This window comes from Notolabrus celidotus, chromosome 8 (assembly GCF_009762535.1).
Source record: "Notolabrus celidotus isolate fNotCel1 chromosome 8, fNotCel1.pri, whole genome shotgun sequence".
Taxonomy (NCBI): domain Eukaryota; kingdom Metazoa; phylum Chordata; class Actinopteri; order Labriformes; family Labridae; genus Notolabrus; species Notolabrus celidotus.
In genome coordinates, this window is record NC_048279.1 from 726,286 (window position 1) to 746,983 (window position 20,698).

At 39.3% G+C, this 20,698-nt stretch overlaps 2 protein-coding genes across 2 annotated transcripts; one reads left to right on the top strand and one right to left on the bottom strand.

Moving 5' to 3' along the window:
• The first annotated feature begins 7,007 nt into the window (after positions 1–7,007).
• Positions 7,008–9,804, top strand: LOC117817557. Its single transcript, XM_034690297.1, has 4 exons — positions 7,008–7,071; positions 8,676–8,984; positions 9,089–9,163; positions 9,340–9,804. The coding sequence occupies exons 1-4, from the start codon at positions 7,038–7,040 to the stop codon at positions 9,567–9,569; spliced, it is 648 nt and encodes a 215-aa protein (XP_034546188.1). The 5' UTR covers positions 7,008–7,037; the 3' UTR covers positions 9,570–9,804.
• A 4,065-nt stretch (positions 9,805–13,869) lies between these two features.
• Positions 13,870–19,222, bottom strand: LOC117817549 (immunoglobulin lambda-1 light chain-like; the record flags this gene model as incomplete). The annotated part of the gene is made up of 5 exons (XM_034690290.1): positions 13,870–14,373; positions 14,458–14,766; positions 16,418–16,462; positions 16,531–16,546; positions 19,028–19,222. Coding segments are annotated over 5 exons (807 nt in total), but the record flags the coding sequence as incomplete, so codon positions are not given.
• Positions 19,223–20,698: the final 1,476 nt, after the last annotated feature.

Here is a 20,698-nt window from a genome sequence, read left to right on the forward strand (position 1 = left end):
GTACGGACTGGTGAAGGTGTTTACGGGGACCCTTTTACTGGAGTGAAACTGTGTTCCTATAAGACATGGAAACCAAAGTGTGACATTTCTGTTGCTGTAAAGAAGGATGTTAAACTGGATTACCATGAGTAGTGATGCAGTGTGTTGTTGCAGCCACTAGAGGGCAGCAGTGTACAGGTTTTACTCCTGAGAGCATCACAGAACAGACAGCGGGATGATTCTGTCTTTTTTAAATTAATTTGTATTAAGAAATATGTCAAATACAGAGACAGGTGAAGATTGAGAATTATACAAGCAAACAAACGCACACATTAAAACAGAAAAAGCAGAAGAAAACTAAAGAAAATTCAACATCACATTACACTGCGTGCACAATTATTAGGCACGTGAGTGTTTCGTGAATATTAAAAACTATGTTAACAGTCATTTTCTAATTTGTCAAGAGGTCAGATAGTGAATATATTTCTTCACCTGTGTGGTTAAAATGAGCTTTTCAAATTACGTTGGCTGTATTTTTAAATAAATGGCAGACTCTGCAGAAATGAGCGTGACACATTATATGCAAGTTGGTGATAGAGCATATAACTTGTAAAAATTAAAAACTAGGCACCATTTTAAACGTTGTATTGATTGAGAATAATAATATTACTACAACTGTTTCAAACTTCAACAAAAACAACAGTTTTCTTTACATTTGTTACAAAATAAAACTGTTAATGTCTTTAAAACATTTCAAATCTAAGTTTCTCAAATTCCAATAGAACTCCTATTCTTTCAGTGAGGGTCAGAGGTCAGAGGTCACTGTAAACTGATTCAGTTCTGATGACCTCTCTGCAGACTCGTGAGCTTTATTGACAACAAGTTCTCAGTCGGGTTGAGATCAGGTGAGCAGGCAGGCCAGTTCATGAGGCAATCCTCTTTTGTATTTTCCTGCATGGAGGAAAAGACATTCAGCTAAAGTGAAAAAGATGCTAGTGTTCATGCATGAGCACAATGCACTGTCACATGCCTCATGTTATTCCCAGGACAGGATGGCATCTCAGGGCTTTAAAGAGGATCGCCTCATGAACTGGCCTGCTGCTCACCTGATCTCAACCCTGATTTGAAATGTTTTAAAGCCTTTAACAGTTTTATTTTGTAACAAATGTAAAGAAAACTGTTGTTTTGTTGAAGTTTGAAAACAGTTGTAGTAAATATTATTATTCTCAATCAATAGAACGTTTAAAATGGTGCCTAGTTTTTAATTTTCACAAGTTATATGCTCTTATCACCAAACTTGCATAATAATGTGTCACGCTCATTTCTGCAGATTCTGCATTATTTAAAAATACAGCCAACCTAATTTGAAAAGCATCATTTTAAACCACACAGCTGAAGAAATATATTCACTATCTGACTTCTTGACAAATTTGAAAACGACTGTTAACATAGTTTTTAACATATTCACAGAAACACTCACGTGCCTAATAACTGTGCACGCAAGTGTATAGAACAAATAATAAGATAATATATTTCTTTATTCGTCCCACCAATGGGGACATTTACAGTGTTGCAGCAACAAAGAAGATTTATTAAAAAGTATTAGAAATTAAAATTAAAGACAGTAAAAATAAGAATATCTTAAGAAACTTATAAACACAACTAAATAAGTACATTTACAATCTTTAGAGCAAAAAATTAATAAATATTTATATAGTAAGAAAGGTCAAAGTGAGAGAAACTAATATAAACACATACACACACATTGATTTGTAAATCAGAAGTAAGAGTGCTGGGTGTGTGATTGATGGAGTTAGTGTTATGAAGGGTTTTAGTGTGTATTATGGACAGGTGCAGCTTGTTCTATAACAGGAGGACAGGGGTTTTAAACAAGGGAGAGGAGGACATGGACCGAATATTTCCAGGGAGGACGTTCAGATCTGAGGGGAGCTCTGAACATGAAGGCTTTCTGAGCCGTGGACTTGGAGACAGCAGGAACAGAGACAAAGAGCTGTGTCGTGTGTCCTCAGTTGGTAACTAGAGGAGAATGGTATCATGAAGTGTTTGAAATAACCAGGGTAATCAAAGTGTACACATGATATATGAACTGTAACCAGTGCTGCTGCCTTCTTCTTGAGGGAGAGGGTGAGTCCAGCTCCATAATACAGTGACTGGGCTGTGAATGGAGTCTGTTATAAAGTACATTCAGAGGCAGAAGATTTGTGTTGGGTGAAACCTGATATACAATGTCAGCATGGTCCATGATTGGGAGCAGAAGTTGTTGTTTTCTGACCGTGCGTGGAAAACACTTTGTAGATAAAGAGCATCAATGTTAAAGTTCATTTTCTTTACAGTATGATGGATATGACATTTCAATGAAAGTTCAGAGACGAGCCAGAGTCCAAGGTATTTGGTGTTTTCAACCTTTTGCAGTAATGTACCGTCAAAACATTTAATATCACAGGTGTTACCCTTCAGGTCTGATCTTAGATTTTAGGGAGCTCGTCCAAATCAGAGTTTAACATTTAGTTTTGTTAATAAGGGACGATATTAACAAAGTGCTGTGCATCTCAAGCAGTCCAATAAAATAATAAACAAGACGAAATTTCATTTATCACAATATTCAGTAGAACATGGAACAGAACATGACTCACCCCCCAAATATAATAATAATAACAATAATAATAATAATAATAATAATAATAATAATATTTAAATGACTATATTCAACTAATTTGAATATAAAAAGAAAGAATTAAAAATATTACAGAAATGTATAAAATAAAAAGGAGATACAGATACAGATTTTTTTAACATTGTACCTTGAAATAAATACATTTAATATTTTTTATGAGTTAATTTCTGCAGACAAAAAAGAGATGTTGATGAAACAGGATATTAAAGTTAAACACACTTTAGATTTGTGTTTTCTATTCTGTATTTATCATTTCCAAAAAAAAACATCTTCAAATAATAACAAAAAATCTATTTGGTGAAATGTTAAAAAAGTTTAAAAAAAATGTTAATTTCTTTTTAATTAAATCATTTCTCAGAAAAATACTAGAAATAATATTTCCAGGCTTCATAAGTCAGGCAGCCCAAACAGGACATGAGTGAAATCTTAAAAAGTAGAGTGTTGAATTTTGAACATTATATATCCAGATGAGTTGAGTAAGATAATCTTCCTGTATGGTAGGGCCGTCTCTTAAATGGCGGGCTATATGATTGTTTGTTGTGTTTTTGAACATGGTTCTCTGTTTGTATTTCTGCTTCATTTTGTATCCCTTGTCTTTAAATCTCTGCCTGTAAGCCCCGTCTAACTCTGTCAGTTGTTAACGAGCCCGTCACGTTACCATGAGCTACAGAACTATTGCTCTGTTTGTTTGTAGTGTGCTCGCCCCGCACTCCTTAGTTCAGGGTGTCTGTGTGCTGCCTGTTGCTCCCCTCGTCTTACTTTAAACCTCACGCTCGTCTGAAAACCACACCGCAGCTTCAGCGGCGGCCTTATCTGTTCAGCGCCGGGGCTGATGGGAGATCTGAGGACCTGTTAGAAACCACGTGTCCTGGTCTGATCTCTCAGCTCGTCGTGTTTGTCCTCAGCAGCGTCAGAGCGTCACTTCTCCTCAGGTTTCTCCAGAGGAAACGTCCGCTGGCACAAAATGCTTCTCCTCCAGCTGCTGCCCTGTGCTGTCTGTGTTCAGGTGAGTGTTTCAATCGCCAATCAGGAAGCCAACAAACTCACCTTTACCAAACACTGTCTCCCTCACCTTCACCTGTCTGTCTCTGTGTCTGCAGCTCTGGTACCATGGCAGCGAGAGCTGATTCAGGAGGATTAACACTGACCAGGAGAGTCGGAGAACAAGTCTCTCAGCGTGGGACGAACTGACAGCTGTGATTATGACTATGTATACTGGTACCAGGAAGAATGACACAGAAAATTCAGAGTTGCTTCTTGGTATAATCATGTCTACTGGTGAAATAGATAAAAGCTACAACCATACTCAGGTAGATGATTCTCAGCTGTGAATAAACAGAACAGCTATGAGTTACCAGATCCAGAGACGTTGAACTCTCTCATTCAGCCACCTACTACTGCTCCTGTTATAAAGAAGTCCCCCACAGTGAGAAGTGATCCGAGCAGCCTGAACAACAACCAACAGATGAACAGATGTGACTCAGAGAGCAGGAAACCACAGACAGAGACACAGACATGATGAATGAGAGAGTCCTTTATTTACTGCTGTCAGGACTTCTTCATTATATTATATATATTATATTATATTCTATTATGTTATATTATATTATATTATATTATATATATAAATTAAATAATATTATTTCTCCCGATTATATATATTATATATATATTATATTAATATTATATTATATTAATTATATATTACATTATATTACATTACATTACATACATACATTACATTACATTACATTACATTGTATGTAGTGTAGTGTAGTGTAGGTATGTATTATATTATATTATATTATATTATTTATATTATATATGATTATTATATATATTATATTATATATATTATATTTATATTATAATTATATTATTTTATTAAATTATATATATTATATTATATTATATTATGTTACATTATATTATATATATTAGATATATTATATTATATTATGTTACATATATATTATATTATATATATTATATAATATATTATATATATTATATTATGTTACATTATATATATATATATATTTATATATATATATTATATTATATTATATTATATATATTATAGTAAAGTATAGTTTTATAGAGTAGACTGGACTAATTAAAAACATCAGAGGTGTAAAAGATGTGTGGCTGGATTAAAGTCCTTAAACTGAAGTATCAGAGTTCAGACTGAGGCTGAGATTCTGTAGATATATCCACCACTGTGTTTAGAGGAGAGCACACCTGAGTTGAATAAATAATATTGTATTTAATGAAACTAAATGAGAAACTGAACTTAAAGACAAACTACAGAAAACAAACCGAGCTGAAAGTCTGGAGAGAGAAAGGTGGACTGACTGCCTCCATCTATAAAGGGAGGAACAAGGTGAGCCAGATCTCCTGTCATCCTGACTCCACCCACAGGTACCTGGATGGAGAGGCCTGTAATATGAATCCAGTTCATCATAAGCAGGTGTCTATTGGTTCTCTAAAATCCCTCTAAAGACCACCAACACAGATCCCTCTGGTGTGGACTCAGTGGGCTCTATTTAACGCTCTGAAATGCACGGTCTGTAGCGCACGCTGCAAAGTGAATCAGAGAGGGTTGGACTTGTTAAGTGGATCACAGTCTGGGTGTTCAGAGAGGCACAGGGTGCAAAGAGGTCAACAGAGCCTGGGAACGTGACGTCTCACCCAGACCGCCGCTGGCTGATGGGGCGAGCCGGCGTACTGTGTATCCTCTGCTGACTGGTAGGACTTCCTCAACCTTACGCCTTATTATTTACAGGGACTTCTATTTGAGGATCTCTTTCTAGTTCTCCTGCCTGGAGCCAGAACCAAGGAGCCCTGTGTCCCACATTACTAAGAGACCAAGGAGGACCTGGATATCAGCTGGACCACGTACACACGTACAGTTTTACAGCATCCCAGGATGGTTACAGCGTGCTCCAGACATCTTCATTACAGTAAGTGTGAACAATCAAGGCTAAATACGGTTAGCACTGCGCTACAGTCGCTCAGGTTTTAGTGAAGTCTTGTTCTGGTCCTGTTTGCAGCGGGGTCGGGCTAACTTCAGGACTTGTTGTTAACCTGTGTACACACAAAGCAGTGATTACAATGAAGTCATAATAACCACAGGGTGGACGCGTGTGTTAATGTCACACAGAAGAATGCTAATGCTAAAGCTAGCTAAAGAAAGGCTGGAAGCTAACCATATGTTCCACACCTTTATTGAACCCCCTTTGTATTTGGACCCGTCAGACTGTTCTGAACTTCCAGGTCATGGACCGAGCCTGGTAAAGTGAACGTGGGCTTCCAGTGATTGAACATTTGTAAAGTGGGCAGCGGTATAAACACTAACACCACACCGCAGATAGCTAAACATACCAGGAAACGTGAGGGGGGGCCAGGAGTCCGGGTCACCAAGCCGCTCTTCTTCTGGTACTTCATCCATCCACGCCTCCCATCATGTGGATCTCTTCAATACAGCGCTTCTTGGGTCGGGTTGAACTTAGTGTCTGTTTGATCCACTTTCTTTGACCTCTTGTAGACCGAGGCAGTTTCAGGGCCGGATCAGAGCCGGCTCTCAATTGAGAACCGGTTTTTCGTGTTTCAACTAGGAGTGAACTGGCTCCACGAAAACCGGTTCCAGAGCGGCTCCAACTCTTTGCTGGTCTAGAACCACGAACCGCGAACGTCGGGCGAGGGGCGGGGTTGCCGTGATCCAAAACCCAACCCAAACGTGTTTCCTCCATCGTCCTGCAGAGAACAAATCAAAGAGACTAATGGATTCCAAGACAAAGCAGCGGTCGTCATGGAGACAAGCTGCCGTTGTCCTCCATCGTTGTGTTGTGAGGGAAAGTTCACGCTAGCGCTGCTGGGAGAAGCGGTCACGTGGATCTGACGTCATGGCGTGCCTCTTCCACGGGCTCGAGTGGTCCCTTGTGTTGGTTCACGAGTTCAACCAGCTCTGAACCAGCGCGAGAACCAGCCCGGAAAACAACCCGGTTCACGTTGGTCCAAAAGAGGTATTTGAGACCACCTTTCAGCACATTAGTCCAAGAGGAGCAGGAAACAAGCTCTACCCTCTGGGGACCAAGAACCTGTCTGCTGCAGTCATAGCAGTCCATCCTCTGGTCCAGGTCCAGTCCATGTGGACTGACGTAGTGGACTGACAGACTCTCTGGTCCTTAGATCAACACTGCTGGAGTCCAGAAAGAGGATCAAGAAGAGACAGACATGTTGATGGAACTTTAGAGAAACCCCTCATGGAGCTGAAATATGATCCTGGTTCATCCTCTGACTCATTCAGCAGCACACAGGTTTTTGTATCACTCTTTCTCACTGGGAGGTAGGAGGGTACTACATGTTTGGCTCTGGGACTAAACTGTTTGTAACAGGTAAGAACTCAAACATTTGATCCTCTTTATTATTTAGATGAATTTCTGCTTCTTCATTAGTTTAGTTTGTTTTTTATATTTAATAGAGGACTCTGACATCATTCATGGAAGAGGTTTAAACCTCTCGCACGTCTGGAGCTGGTCTTTGTTTGTGGATTTGATGGACCTGGTTTGGATTTGTAGAAAAGCTCTGATATAAAGTAACGTGAAAGTTTCAGAATAAGAGATTTCAATTTAATGTCACTTCTGAAGTGTTAATGTTAATTTGAATTCTATTATTATTGTTTTAAATGTAAAGTTCTGACAGTGTTACAAAACACTGTAACCTACAGCTTTGTTAATGAACACATATTAAATATGAATTTAAAATAATGACAATAAATCCGTTTGTTGTTTGTAAAAACGTTTCATAGAGAAATTAATTTGAATGTTCAGAGGGTGAAATTAATGTCCTGATGATTGAGCCAGTGTTGTATAGAGGGAGATACGTTAATACAGTTCAACTGATAGACACTAAAAATGATCATACATTACTTCATCTTAATATATATATTATATTTTCTATACAATACAGAGAATAACGTGTCACAGTTACTCAGACAGAAAAAATATTTGAATGCAATAAAGAAAAACACTCACGGACATTAAACACAACATGTGTTCTTCTATTTGAATATATTCTATCATATTATTTAGTATTATTTTATGTAATATTAGATGATATTATATTGAAATAGAATCTATTATATAACAGTTTATAATATTATATTGTATTTTATTATATTGATATTTATATGTTATATAATATTAAGCCACGTGGTTGGTTGTTCTGCTGAAAGAAACATTATTTTTGATTTAGTATTTTATAAATTTGTATTTGAGTGGAGTGATGTTTCATTTGGTCTCGGACTGAACATTTAATTAATAAAACTTTAAATAATTGTTGTATTAATTTCTTGATTCAGTGACAGTAATTTACACGGCCCAAAGTCTATAACAAGACACAAAATGTTAAAACTAAAATGTTAAATTAATGTAACTTAAGAAGGTAAGTGTGCCTTCTCTTAGTGTGAATATTGATGAAGTATTTATTTGTACAATAATGAAGTTTACTCAGTCGTAGAATCTCAAACCTCTTTTAACATTTCTGAACAGCTGCTACTTTTTCTGTTTTATAAGAAGTATTGTTTGTTACAGAAAAATAATAAAACAGTCTGTCTCTCTTTTAGACAACAAAACTAACTCTGATGTCATCAATCAATCAATCAATCAACATCAATCAATCAATCAATCAATCAATCAACCAATCAATCAATCAATCAATCAATCAATCAACCAATCAACCAACCAATCAACCAATCAACCAATCAACCAATCAATCAATCAATCAATCAAACTTTATTTAAACAGCACCTTTAATACAAATCAAAGTTTTTTACAGCGACTGAAAACAAGAAAAACAACAAACAACGACAGAACATAAAACAACATTTAGTGTGTGTGTGTGTGTGTGTGTGTGTGTACTGTGTGTGTGTGTGTGTGTGTGTGTGTGTGTGTGTGCGTGTGCGTGTGTGTGTGTGTGGTGTGTGTGGTGTGTGTGTCAGATGAGCCCGTGGTGAAGCCCGTGGTGAGCGTGTACCCGGCAGCATCCAGAGCCCAGCTGGAGGGGAAGAGCTCCCTGCTGTGTGTGGCCTCAGACATGTTTCCTCCTCTGGTCCAGATCTCCTGGAGAAGACCAAAGGGGGACGGTCAGCTGGAGGTGCTGCCCCCTGCTGAGGGAGAGCAGCTGGAGCTCAGAGAGTCGGGACGCAGCGTCTCCATCCTGATTGTCCCTCAGAGAGAGAACAGGACTGATAGATACCTCTGCTCTGTGCAGCACGAGGGGGGCAGAGTGGACGCCAGAACTGAACAAGGTGAAGAAGGCTTGGTGTCTGATTCAGCTCCATCAGATTAGAGCAGATTACAGATTAGAGCACAGATGATGGAACATCTCTTCATGCCTCTTTGTCTTGAACAGAAGTTCCAGCTGCTGCAGCCTCCTGTCCTCCAGAGAGAGAAGCGCCTGACCTGACAGCTCTGCAGCAGACCCAGAGTAAGAATCTGAAAAACCACATCAGGGCCCCTAAAACCTTTGTGTGGCCCTGGTCTGGGTTCAATCAGGACCTTTGAGCTTTGAGCTGAACTGCTGTCTGTTCTTATTGAGCGTGTGTGTGTGTGTGTGTGTGTGTGTGTGTGTGTGTGTGTGTGTGGTGTGTGTGTGTGTCTCAGTGTCCTTTCAGGCTCAGTGCAGGGTGAAGCTGCTCTCTCTGCTGTACTCCCTGCTGATCCTGAAGAGTCTGGTGTTCTGCTGTGGACTCTCTCTGCTGAGGATCCCCACCAACAAGCCCCCGTCCATCAGCTGCACATGTGCTGACCGACTGTCTCCTGCTGGCCTGTTCTCTCCATCAGATCTCAGCAGCTCACCTCTGGAAAGCTTCTCTCAGCAGGTCCAAATGTAGATTCCAACATGTGGAGGGTGGTTGGAGAATGGATGGATCTGTGCAGCGTCAGATAAATCCCCCTGGAGGTCTAAACAGAAACAGACTTGTATTCTGATCCTGATTCTGTTGTCTAAAGTTCATTTGAATAGATTCTGTTTACACTCAGTAAAGAGTGATTTGTACAAACGTTTCCAATGATCCTCTTTCTGCTAGATTAGACCTCATTTATTCAATGTTTCACACATATGCAGAGTGTCGCGCTTCTTACATTTTTTACAGTGTAACTTTCTCAATAAAGTCAAACATCCTCAGAGTCTGTGTTTTATTAACATCTTTCTTTTCATTCATTTCAACAAAGTCATGTGAAAGACCCAGAAAATATTACATTTAACACCAAACCTGCTTTTTGGTGAGTTTTGGGGTCACTGCAGGACAGAAAGAAGAGAGGAAGATTAATAACTCCTTGTGTTTCAGTAACGCCGTTAAACCACGTTCAGTACCAGAGACCTGATTTACATTTAACATTAACAACTAATATTAGAACGGTCAAAATACATCACATCATAAAGATGATAAAATATATAATATAATTTAATCATAGTCAAATTAATATTCATAACAACAACAATAATAATAAAAGTTGTAATAATTGTCATGATCATAATTCTAAAATAATATCAATAACAACAATGATACAAAATAATATTAGCAGACATAATAATTAAAAATAATACAATTTCTTATGATGAAATTAAATAAATAACAATAATAAATCTTAAAAAAATATTAAAAGTAACTACAAAAATAATAATACAAGTTTTAATAATAGTATTAAGGGTCATAATAATTAAAGAAATGAAAATCCCTTTGATAAATAATAATAATAATAATATAATAAAATAATAATAAAATATAATAATAAAAACAAAAACTGGAGGTACAATAAAAGAACACAATCTTTTTAAAGGGAGATAAGAAATAAAAATCAGACATAATGAACACAAGTAACCCCCTCACTATCCATCCAACATAATAATAATAAAACAATTATAATACAAATTATCATGATGATAATTATAATATCAATTATATTAAAATTATTATAATCGTTTTAATAATAGTTATACTAGTCATATCAATAACAACAAAAAAAAATAATAATAGTAATAAAGATCAAATAATTAAAAAATCCTAACATAATAATATAACATTTCTTCTTGTTATTATAATAACTATAATTATTATTATTATTTATATATAATTATAATAAAAACAGGTATGTACAAATAAAGAACACAATCTATTTAAAGGGAGATCAGAAATAAAGATGAGACATAAGGAACACAGGTAACCCCCCCACTATCCATCCCTGTAGAAATGTTGATTTTAAATCCCCCTTATTTACTCCAGTGTTATTCTTTCATCACACCTGCTGAACACAACATATTTGTGTCTTATCTTTGACTGATTTCTTTCAGATGAGTTCAGACGACTGAAATCATTTTGTTCTTGTTTAACATCAGAGTTGGTCTGGAGCGTCACGTCTTTGTCTTTATCGTCTCCACAAAGAGTCTCTGAACCTTCACAACAATCCAACCAGCTCAGAAACCTTCATGAGCGGGTTTAAAGAGCAGAAAGAAGGTCTCATTAACACCGCGTGTAAACTCTGAGGAGCGTCTTCTGGATCAGAAACACGTCTTTGTGTTCAGACTTAGAACAAGAGAGAAGACAAACAGGTACTCAGAGTGAGAGCGCTTTGAGAGCGTGAGCAGCAGCAGCAGATCTGAATCTGTCCTCTGTGGTTATTAGGACTCATAAAAACCTGTTGACAGCAGATCAGCACTTCCTTCCTGCAGCAGAGAGACCATCTGTGTGGGTTCCTGCTCTAACCGTTAGCTCAGGGTTCTCACAGAAATAACACAACAACAGTTACAAGCATCCACTCTGGTTAAGCATCATTCCAGGAACTTCAGTCTGACTTCAGTGCTCAGAATTCACCCTCTCACCTTGACCTGTGTTGTTCTGAAGACAGAGAACCACTGAAACCCTGAACTCAGAGCTGAGGAGCTGAAATCAAACAGACTTCATGTAGTCTGCTCAGATCCTCTTTAAAACCTCCAACTGTAAACAACAGGATCATCAGCGTAGAGCTTCACCTCCATCCTGACACGGGTAGAACACGCAGAGAGCTAACAGGCAGTGAGCTAACAGGCAGAGCTAACAGGCAGAGAGCTAACAGGCAGAGAGCTAACAGGCAGAGAGCTAACAGGCAGAGCGCTAACAGGCAGAGAGCTAACAGGCAGAGAGCTAACAGGCAGAGAGGTAACACACAGAGAGTTAACAGGCAGAGAGCTAACAGGCAGAGAGCTAACAAGTAGAGCTAACACGCAGAGAGCTAACAGGCAGAGAGCTAACAGGCAGAGCTAACAGGCAGAGAGCTAACAGGCAGAGCTAACAGGCAGAGCGCTAACAGGCAGAGCGCTAACAGGCAGAGAGCTAACAGGAAGAGCTAACAGGCAGAGCTAACACACAGAGAGCTAACAGGAAGAGCTAACAGGCAGAGCTAACAGGCAGAGAGCTAAAAGGCAGAGCTAACAGGCAGAGCTAACAGGCAGAGAGCTAACAGGCAGAGAGCTAAAAGGCAGAGCTAACAGGCAGAGAGCTAACAGGCCAGGAGCTAACAGCAGAGAGCTAACAGGCAGAGAGCTAACAGGCCAGGAGCTAACAGGCCAGGAGCTAACAGGCAGAGAGCTAACAGGCAGTGAGCTAACAGGCAGAGAGCTAACAGGCAGAGAGCTAACAGGCAGAGAGCTAACAGGCAGAGAGCTAACAGGCAGAGCTAACAGGCAGAGAGCTAACAGGCAGAGCTAACAGCCAGAGCTAACAGGCAGAACTAAAACGCAGAGCTAACAGGCAGAGCGCTAACATGCAGAGAGTTAACAAGCAGAGCTAACACCCAGAGCTAACACGCAGGGAGCTAACAGGCAGAGCTAACACACAGAGCTAACAGCAGTGTTTATGAAGCAGCTTCATGTTGACTTCTCTTTGCTGTATCATCAGACTCTCAGCAGCACATGGAGGAACATTTTCCTCTGCACTGAAGGAACTAACGCTGAGAGCTACTTCCCACCAGAGTCTCATCACTGACTTTGAGTCCATGTTTTATTTCATTGTAATCGTATTTATGGTAATGCAAAAAACCCTGAGACCAGTTCTTAGAAGAACCCGGACTCTGATTGTGGACTCTCACTACCTTCTGCTGACAGCAGGTTGTTCAGATGGAAACACAGATATGATTTGACACCATCAGTTTGTTCAGTCGGACTCGTCGTCGCTCTTTGTTTGAGTTTGTTCTGTTTTTATTTGAAAGGAGGACAAAGATGAAGCATGAGTTTGAGATATTTGTCTTCTTGGACAACATTTAAAAACTCTGAAAAGCTTGAAATGTGTTGATCTGATGAAACAGCTCTCTGTGCTGTGTTTCATGTAGATAAACAACAGGATCATCAGCGTAGAGCTTTACTTTCACACTCACACAGTTATTCAAAGAAGCCAGCGTTGAAGCTGCTGCTAAAAACACACCAGCTGACATTTATAGAAAACAGCTTCATCAGTTTATTTGGACCTTTATTTATTTTTAATATTGTTTTTATATATTATTATCATTATTATTATAATCAATAATTCATATTATTTTAAAAAGTATTATTATCTTTACTACTATTATTATTTATTGTTATTGATATTATTAGAATTATTATTATTGACTCTTGTTACTATTATTACAACTTTTATTGTTATTGTAGTTGCTTTTAATATTATTTTTAAGATAATTATTATTATTATTAATTTCATCATAAGAATTGTATTATGTTTTTAATTATTATGTCTGCTAATATTATTTTGTATCATTGTTGTTATTGATATTATTATTAGAATTATGATCATGACATAATTACAACTTTAATTATTATTGTTGTTGTTAATATTAATTTGACTATGATTAATATTATATTCTATATTTTTATCTTTATGATGTGATGTATTTTTGACCGTTCTAATATTAGTTGTTAATGTTAAATGTAAATCAGGTCTCTGGTACTGAACGTGGTTTAACGGCGTTACTGAAACACAAGGAGTTATTAATCTTCCTCTCTTCTTTCTGTCCTGCAGTGACCCCAAAACTCACCAAAAAGCAGGTTTGGTGTTAAATGTAATATTTTCTGGGTCTTTCACATGACTTTGTTGAAATGAATGAAAAGAAAGATGTTAATAAAACACAGACTCTGAGGATGTTTGACTTTATTGGAAAGTTACACTGTAAAAAATGTAAGAAGCTGCGACACTCTGCATATGTGTGAAACATTGAATAAATGAGGTCTAATCTAGCAGAAAGAGGATCATTGGAAACGTTTGTACAAATCACTCTTTACTGAGTGTAAACAGAATCTATTCAAATGAACTTTAGACAACAGAATCAGGATCAGAATACAAGTCTGTTTCTGTTTAGACCTCCAGGGGGATTTATCTGACGCTGCACAGATCCATCCATTCTCCAACCACCCTCCACATGTTGGAATCTACATTTGGACCTGCTGAGAGAAGCTTTCCAGAGGTGAGCTGCTGAGATCTGATGGAGAGAACAGGCCAGCAGGAGACAGTCGGTCAGCACATGTGCAGCTGATGGACGGGGGCTTGTTGGTGGGGATCCTCAGCAGAGAGAGTCCACAGCAGAACACCAGACTCTTCAGGATCAGCAGGGAGTACAGCAGAGAGAGCAGCTTCACCCTGCACTGGGATATGAAAAATGCTGCAGGAACCTCTGAAACAGAGAGATTAAAAAGGAATGTCAGTCCTCTGCTCCCCTCTTCTCTCTGAGCACGTCTCCAAAATCAACTTTCTTCACCTTGTTCAGTTCTGGCGTCCACTCTGCCCCCCTCATGCTGCACAGAGCAGAGGTATCTATCAGTGTGGAAGGCATCTTGATTGATCACTCTGATTGCGACGGTGCGTCCCGACTCTCTGAGCTCCAGCTGCTCTCCCTCAGCAGGGGGCAGCACCTCCAGCTGACCGTCCCCCTTTGGTCTTCTCCAGGAGATCTGGACCAGAGGAGGAAACATGTCTGAGGCCACACACAGCAGGGAGCTCTTCCCCTCCAGCTGGGCTCTGGATACTGCCGGGTACACACTCACCACGGGCTTCACCACGGGCTCATCTGAAACACACACACACACACACACACACACACACACACACACACACACACACACACACACACACACACACACAATACTATATATCAAGTTAAAAGTATCAAATCAGTGGTTGCACTGTTGAGTATCCTTTAGCAGACTTTTCAGTCTGGTTTTGAAGCTGCTGAGAGATTCACTGTTCTTAATATCCTCCGGTGTTCCACTGAGTTTTGGCTTTCACAAAAAAGCTGACTGCCCGGTACGGTGAAAGGGTACATTACAATTTCTAAACAATGATATTCTTGTGGATTTAATGGAGTCCACTGAGCAGAAGTTGACAAACTGATGCAGTGGAGGCGGAGGCGGGGCCAAACCATTTAAAATCTTATACACAAGACACAAATTTGAAAACAATTTAAAATTCTCAAAGCTCAAAAGATCATGTTTCTCCAGTCTCTGACAGTGGTGATATTGCATAGATTTTTTTGTGCAGTGGTTTGAAGGTTTGTTTAAACAGAGAGTGAAGTGGTTTAATGACCGTCTCCCCAGCCTGACCCCAGCATGTGATACAGTATGACATATGGAAAAAGGAGTCACAGCATGCATAAAAGTCTTGGCTGCATCCACTGAAAGACAGCTTCTTATATGTCTACAGTTTGTCAAATTATATTTGATGGTTTTTATCATTTTCCTAGCATGTTTCTTCATATTAAGGTTTGAATCTAGGACTACACCAAGATATTTAAACTCACTAACTATTTTAATCTTCTCAGCCTTAATGACAATGTCAGCGTTGATGGGCTGCATACTGGTTTTAGAGAAAAACATGCCTTTAGTTTTACTTACATTAAGACTGACAAGATTGGTCAAGCCATGCTGTGATCCTTTCCATGGCAGATGAGAACTTCTCTGCTGCTAACTCAGCTGTTTTTGCATGAATATACAAAACAGTATCATCGGCATACATTTGTATTTCGATCCCTTGACACTGTTGTGGGAGATTGTTGATGAAATATATATTAAGATGAGTAATGTATGATCATTTTTAGTGTCTATCAGTTGAACTGTATTAAGGTATCTCCCTCTATACAACACTGGCTCAATCATCAGGACATTAATTTCACTCTCTGAACATTCAAATTAATTTCTCTATGAAACGTTTTTACAAACACAACAAACTGATTTATTGTCATTATTTTAAATTCATATTTAATATTGTGTTCATTAACAAAGCTGTAGGTTACAGTGTGTTTGTAACACTGTCAGAACTTTACATTTAAAACAATAATAATAGAATTCAAATTAACATTAACACTTCAGAAGTGACATTAAAATTGAAATCTCTTTATTCTGAAACTTTCACGTTACTTTATCTGTGTGGCTGAAAACATTCTCTACTAAATCTATAAAAACATCAACGTCTAAAACCTGAGGCAGCAGAAAGAAAGGAACAGATAATCAAATGTTTGAGTTCTTATATCAGAGCTTTTCTACAAATCCAAACCAGGTCCATCAAATCCACAAACAAAGACCAGCTCCAGACGTGCAGAGAGGTTTAAACCTCTTCCATGAATGATGTCAGAGTCCTCTATTAAATATAAAAAACAAACTAAACTAATGAAGAAGCAGAAATTCATCTAAATAATAAAGAGGATCAAATGTTTGAGTTCTTACCTGTTACAAACAGTTTAGTCCCAGAGCCAAAGATGGGGTACCATCCTACCCCCCCACAGTGAGAAAGAGTGATACAAAAACCTGTGTGCTGCTGAATGAGTCAGAGGATGAACCAGGATCATATTTCAGCTCCATGAGGGGTTTCTCTAAAGTTCACATCAACATGTCTGTCTCTTCTTGATCCTCTTTCTGGACTCCAGCAGTGTTGATCTAAGGACCAGAGAGTCTGTCAGTCCACTACGTCAGTCCACTTGGACTGGACCTGGTCCAGAGGATGGACTGTTATGACAGTAGCACACACACTTTCTTGGTCCACCAGAGGATAGAGCTTGTTTCCTGCTCCTCTTGGACTAATAGTGGTGAAAGGTGGTCTCAAATACCTCTTTGGACCAACGTGAACCGGGTTGTGTTTCCGGGCTGGTTCTCGCGCTGGTTCAGAGCTGGTTGAACTCGTGAACCAACACAAGGGACCACTCGAGCCCGTGGAAGAGGCACGCCATGACGTCAGATCCACGTGACCGCTTCTCCCAGCAGCGCTAGCGTGAACTTTCCCTCACAACAACAACGATGGAGGACAACGGCAGCTTGTCTCCATGACGACCGCTGCTTTGTCTTGGAATCCATTAGTCTCTTTGATTTGTTCTTGCAGGACGATGGAGGAAACACGTTTGGGTTGGGTTTTGGATCACGGCAACCCCGCCCCTCGCCCCTGACGTTCGTGGTTCGTGGTTCTAGACCAGCAAAGAGTTGGAGCCGCTCTGGAACCGGTTTTCCCGGAGCCAGTTCATTCCTAGTTGAAACACGAAAAACCAGTTCTCAATTGAGAGCCGGCTCTGATCCGGCCCTGAAACTGCCTCGGTCTACAAGAGGTCAAAGAAAGTGGATCAAACAGAGACTAAGGTCAACCCGACCCAAAGAAGCGCTGTATTGAAGAGATCCACATGATGGGAGGCGTGGATGGATGAAGTACCAGAAGAAGAGCGGCTTGGTGACCCGGACCCTGGCCCCCCCTCACGTTTCCTGGTATGTTTAGCTATCTGTTGTGTGGTGTTAGTGTTTATACCGCTGCCCAGTTTAGAAATGTTCAATCACTGGAAGCCCATGTTCAGTTTACCAGTGGCTCGGTACATGACCTGGCAGTTCAGAGCAGTCTGACTTGTCCAAATACAAAGGGGTTCAAATAAAGGTGTGGAACATATCGTTTGCTTCCACCCTTTCTTTAGCTAGCTTTAGCATTAGCATTGTTCTTGTGTGAAATTAATACGCGTGTCCACCCTGTGGTCATTATGACTTTATTTGAATCACTGCTTTGTATGTACACAGGTTAACAACAAGGCCTGAATTTAGCACGACCCCGCTACAAACATGACCAGAACAAGTCTTCACTAAAACGTGAGCGACTGTAGCGCAGTGCCAACCATATTTAGTCTTCCTTGTTCACACTTACTATAATGAAGACGTCTGGAGCACACTGTAACCATCCTGGGATGCTGTAAAACTGTACGTGTGTATGGTCCAGCTGATATCCAGGTCCTCCTTGGTCTCTTAGTAATGTGGGACACAGGGCTCCTTGGTTCTGGCTCCAGGCAGGAGAACTAGAAAGAGATCCTCCAAATAGAAGTCCCTGTAAATAATAAGGCGTAAGGTTGAGGAAGTCCTACCAGTCAGCAGAGGATACACAGTACGCCGGCTCGCCCCATCAGCCAGCGGCGGTCTGGGGTGAGACGTCACGTTCCCAGGCTCTGTTGACCTCTTTGCACCCTGTGCCTCTCTGAACACCCAGACTGTGATCCACTTAACAAGTCCAACCCTCTCTGATTCACTTTGCAGCGTGCGCTACAGACCGTGCATTTCAGAGCGTTAAATAGAGCCCACTGAGTCCACCACCAGAGGGATCTGTGTTGGTGGTCTTTAGAGGGATTTTAGAGAACCAATAGACACCTGCTTATGATGAACTGGATTCATATTACAGGCCTCTCCATCCAGGTACCTGGGGGTGGAGTCAGGATGACAGGAGATCTGGCTCACCTTGTTCCTCCCTTTATAAGATGGAGGCAGTCAGTCCACCTTTCTCTCTCCAGACTTTCAGCTCGGTTTGTTTTCTGTAGTTTGTCTTTAAGTTCAGTTTCTCATTTAGTTTCATTAAATACAATATTATTTATTCAACTCAGGTGTGCTCTCCTCTAAACACAGTGGTGGATATATATCTACAGAATCTCAGCCTCAGTCTGAACTCTGATACTTCAGTTTAAGGACTTTAATCCAGCCACACATCTTTTACACCTCTGTGTTTTTATTAGTCCAGTTACTCTATAAAACTATAACTTTACTATAATATAATAATATATATAATAAATAATATAATTAATATAATATAATATAATATAATTAATATAATATAATATAATATATATAATATAATATAAATAATATAATATAATATAATATAATATAATGAAGAAGTCCTGACAGCAGTAAATAAAGGACTCTCTCAGTTCATCATGTCTGTGTCTCTGTCTGTGGTTTCCTGCTCTCTGAGTCACATCTGTTCATCTGTTGGTTTTTGTTCAGGCTGCTCGGATCACTTCTCACTGTGGGGACGTATTTCACACAGGAGCAGTAGTAGGTGGCTGAATGAGAGAGTTCAACTCTCTGGATCTGTAACTCCCAGCCGTTCTGTTTATTCACAGCTGAGAAATCATCTTTCTGAGGATGGTTGAATCCTTTATATATTTCACCATTAGACCTGTGTATATCAAGAATCAGTCTGAATGTTTCTGTGTCATTCTTCTGGAACCAGAATACCCAGTTACCATCACAGCTGTCAGTTCCACAGCTGAAGGAGACTTGTTCTCCGACTCTCCTGGTCAGTGTTAAATCCTCCTGAATCAGCTCTGTGCCATGGTAACCAGAGCTGCAGACACAGAGACAGACAGGTGAAGGTGAGTGAGACAGTGTTTGGTAAAGGTGGAGTTTGTTGGCTCCTGATTGGCTGATTGAAACACTCACCTGAACACAGACAGCACAGGGCAGCAGCTGGGAGGAGAAGCATTTTGTGCCGCGGCGTTTCCTCTGGAGAACCTGAGGAGAAGTGACGCTCTGACGCTGCTGAGGACAAACAAGGACGAGCTGAGAGATCAGACCAGGACACGTGGTTTCTAACAGGTCCTCAGATCTCCCATCAGCCCCGGCGCTGAACAGATAAGGCCGCCGCTGAAGCTGCGGTGTGGTTTTCAGACGCGTGAGGTTTAAAGGAAGACGAGGAGGAGCAACAGGCAGCACACAGACACCTGAACTAAGGAGTGCGGGGCGAGCACACTACAAACAAACAGAGCAATAGTTCTGTAGCTCATGGTAACGTGACGGGCTCGTTAACACTGACAGAGTTATACGGGCTGTACAGGCAGAGATTTAAAGACAAGGGATACAAAATGAAGCAGAAATACAAACAGAGAACCATGTTCAAAAAACACAACAAACAAATCAATATAGCCCGCCATTTAAGAGACGGCCCTACCATACAGGAAGGATTATCTTACTCAACTCATCTGGATATAATGTTCAAAATTCAACACTCTACTTTTTAAGATTTCACTCATGTCTGTTTGGGCTGCCTGACTTATGAAGCCTGGAAATATTATTTCTAGTGTTTTTCTGAGAAATAATTTGATTAGAAATAAATTTAACATTTTCTAAAACTTTTTTAACATTTCACCAAATAGATTTTTTGTTATCATTTTAAGCTTTTTTTTGGGGAAATAATAAATACAGAATAGAAAACACAAATCTAAAGTGTGTTTAACTTTTAATATCCTGTTTCATCAACATCTCTTTTTTTTGTCTGCAGAAATTAACTCAAAAAATATTAAATGTATTTATTTCAAGGTATAATGTTAAAAAAATCTGAATCTGTATCTCCTTTTTATTTTATACATTTCTGTAATATTTTTAATTCTTTTTTTATATTCAAATTAGTTGAATATAGTCATTTAAATATTATTATTATTATTATATTATTTATATTTTGGGGGGTGAGTCATGTTCTGTTCCATGTTCTACTGAATATTGTGATAAATGAAATTTCGTCTTGTTTTATTATTTTATTGGACTGCTTGAGATGCACAGCACTTTGTTTAATATCGTCCCTTATTAAAAAACTAAATGTTAAACTCTGATTTGACGAGCTCCCTAAAATCTAAGATCAGACCTGAAGGGTAACACCTGTGATATTAAATGTTTTGACGGTACATTACTGCAAAAGGTTGAAAACACCAAATACCT

Excerpts from the sequence above, each read along its gene's own strand:
- LOC117817557 (XM_034690297.1), top strand. The coding sequence starts at position 7,038 with ATGTTTGGCTCTGGGACTAAACTGTTTGTAACAG. Across the intron at positions 7,072-8,675 it reads GACTAAACTGTTTGTAACAG|ATGAGCCCGTGGTGAAGCCC; the intron begins GTAAGAACTCAA and ends TGTGTGTGTCAG. Across the intron at positions 8,985-9,088 it reads GGACGCCAGAACTGAACAAG|AAGTTCCAGCTGCTGCAGCC; the intron begins GTGAAGAAGGCT and ends TGTCTTGAACAG.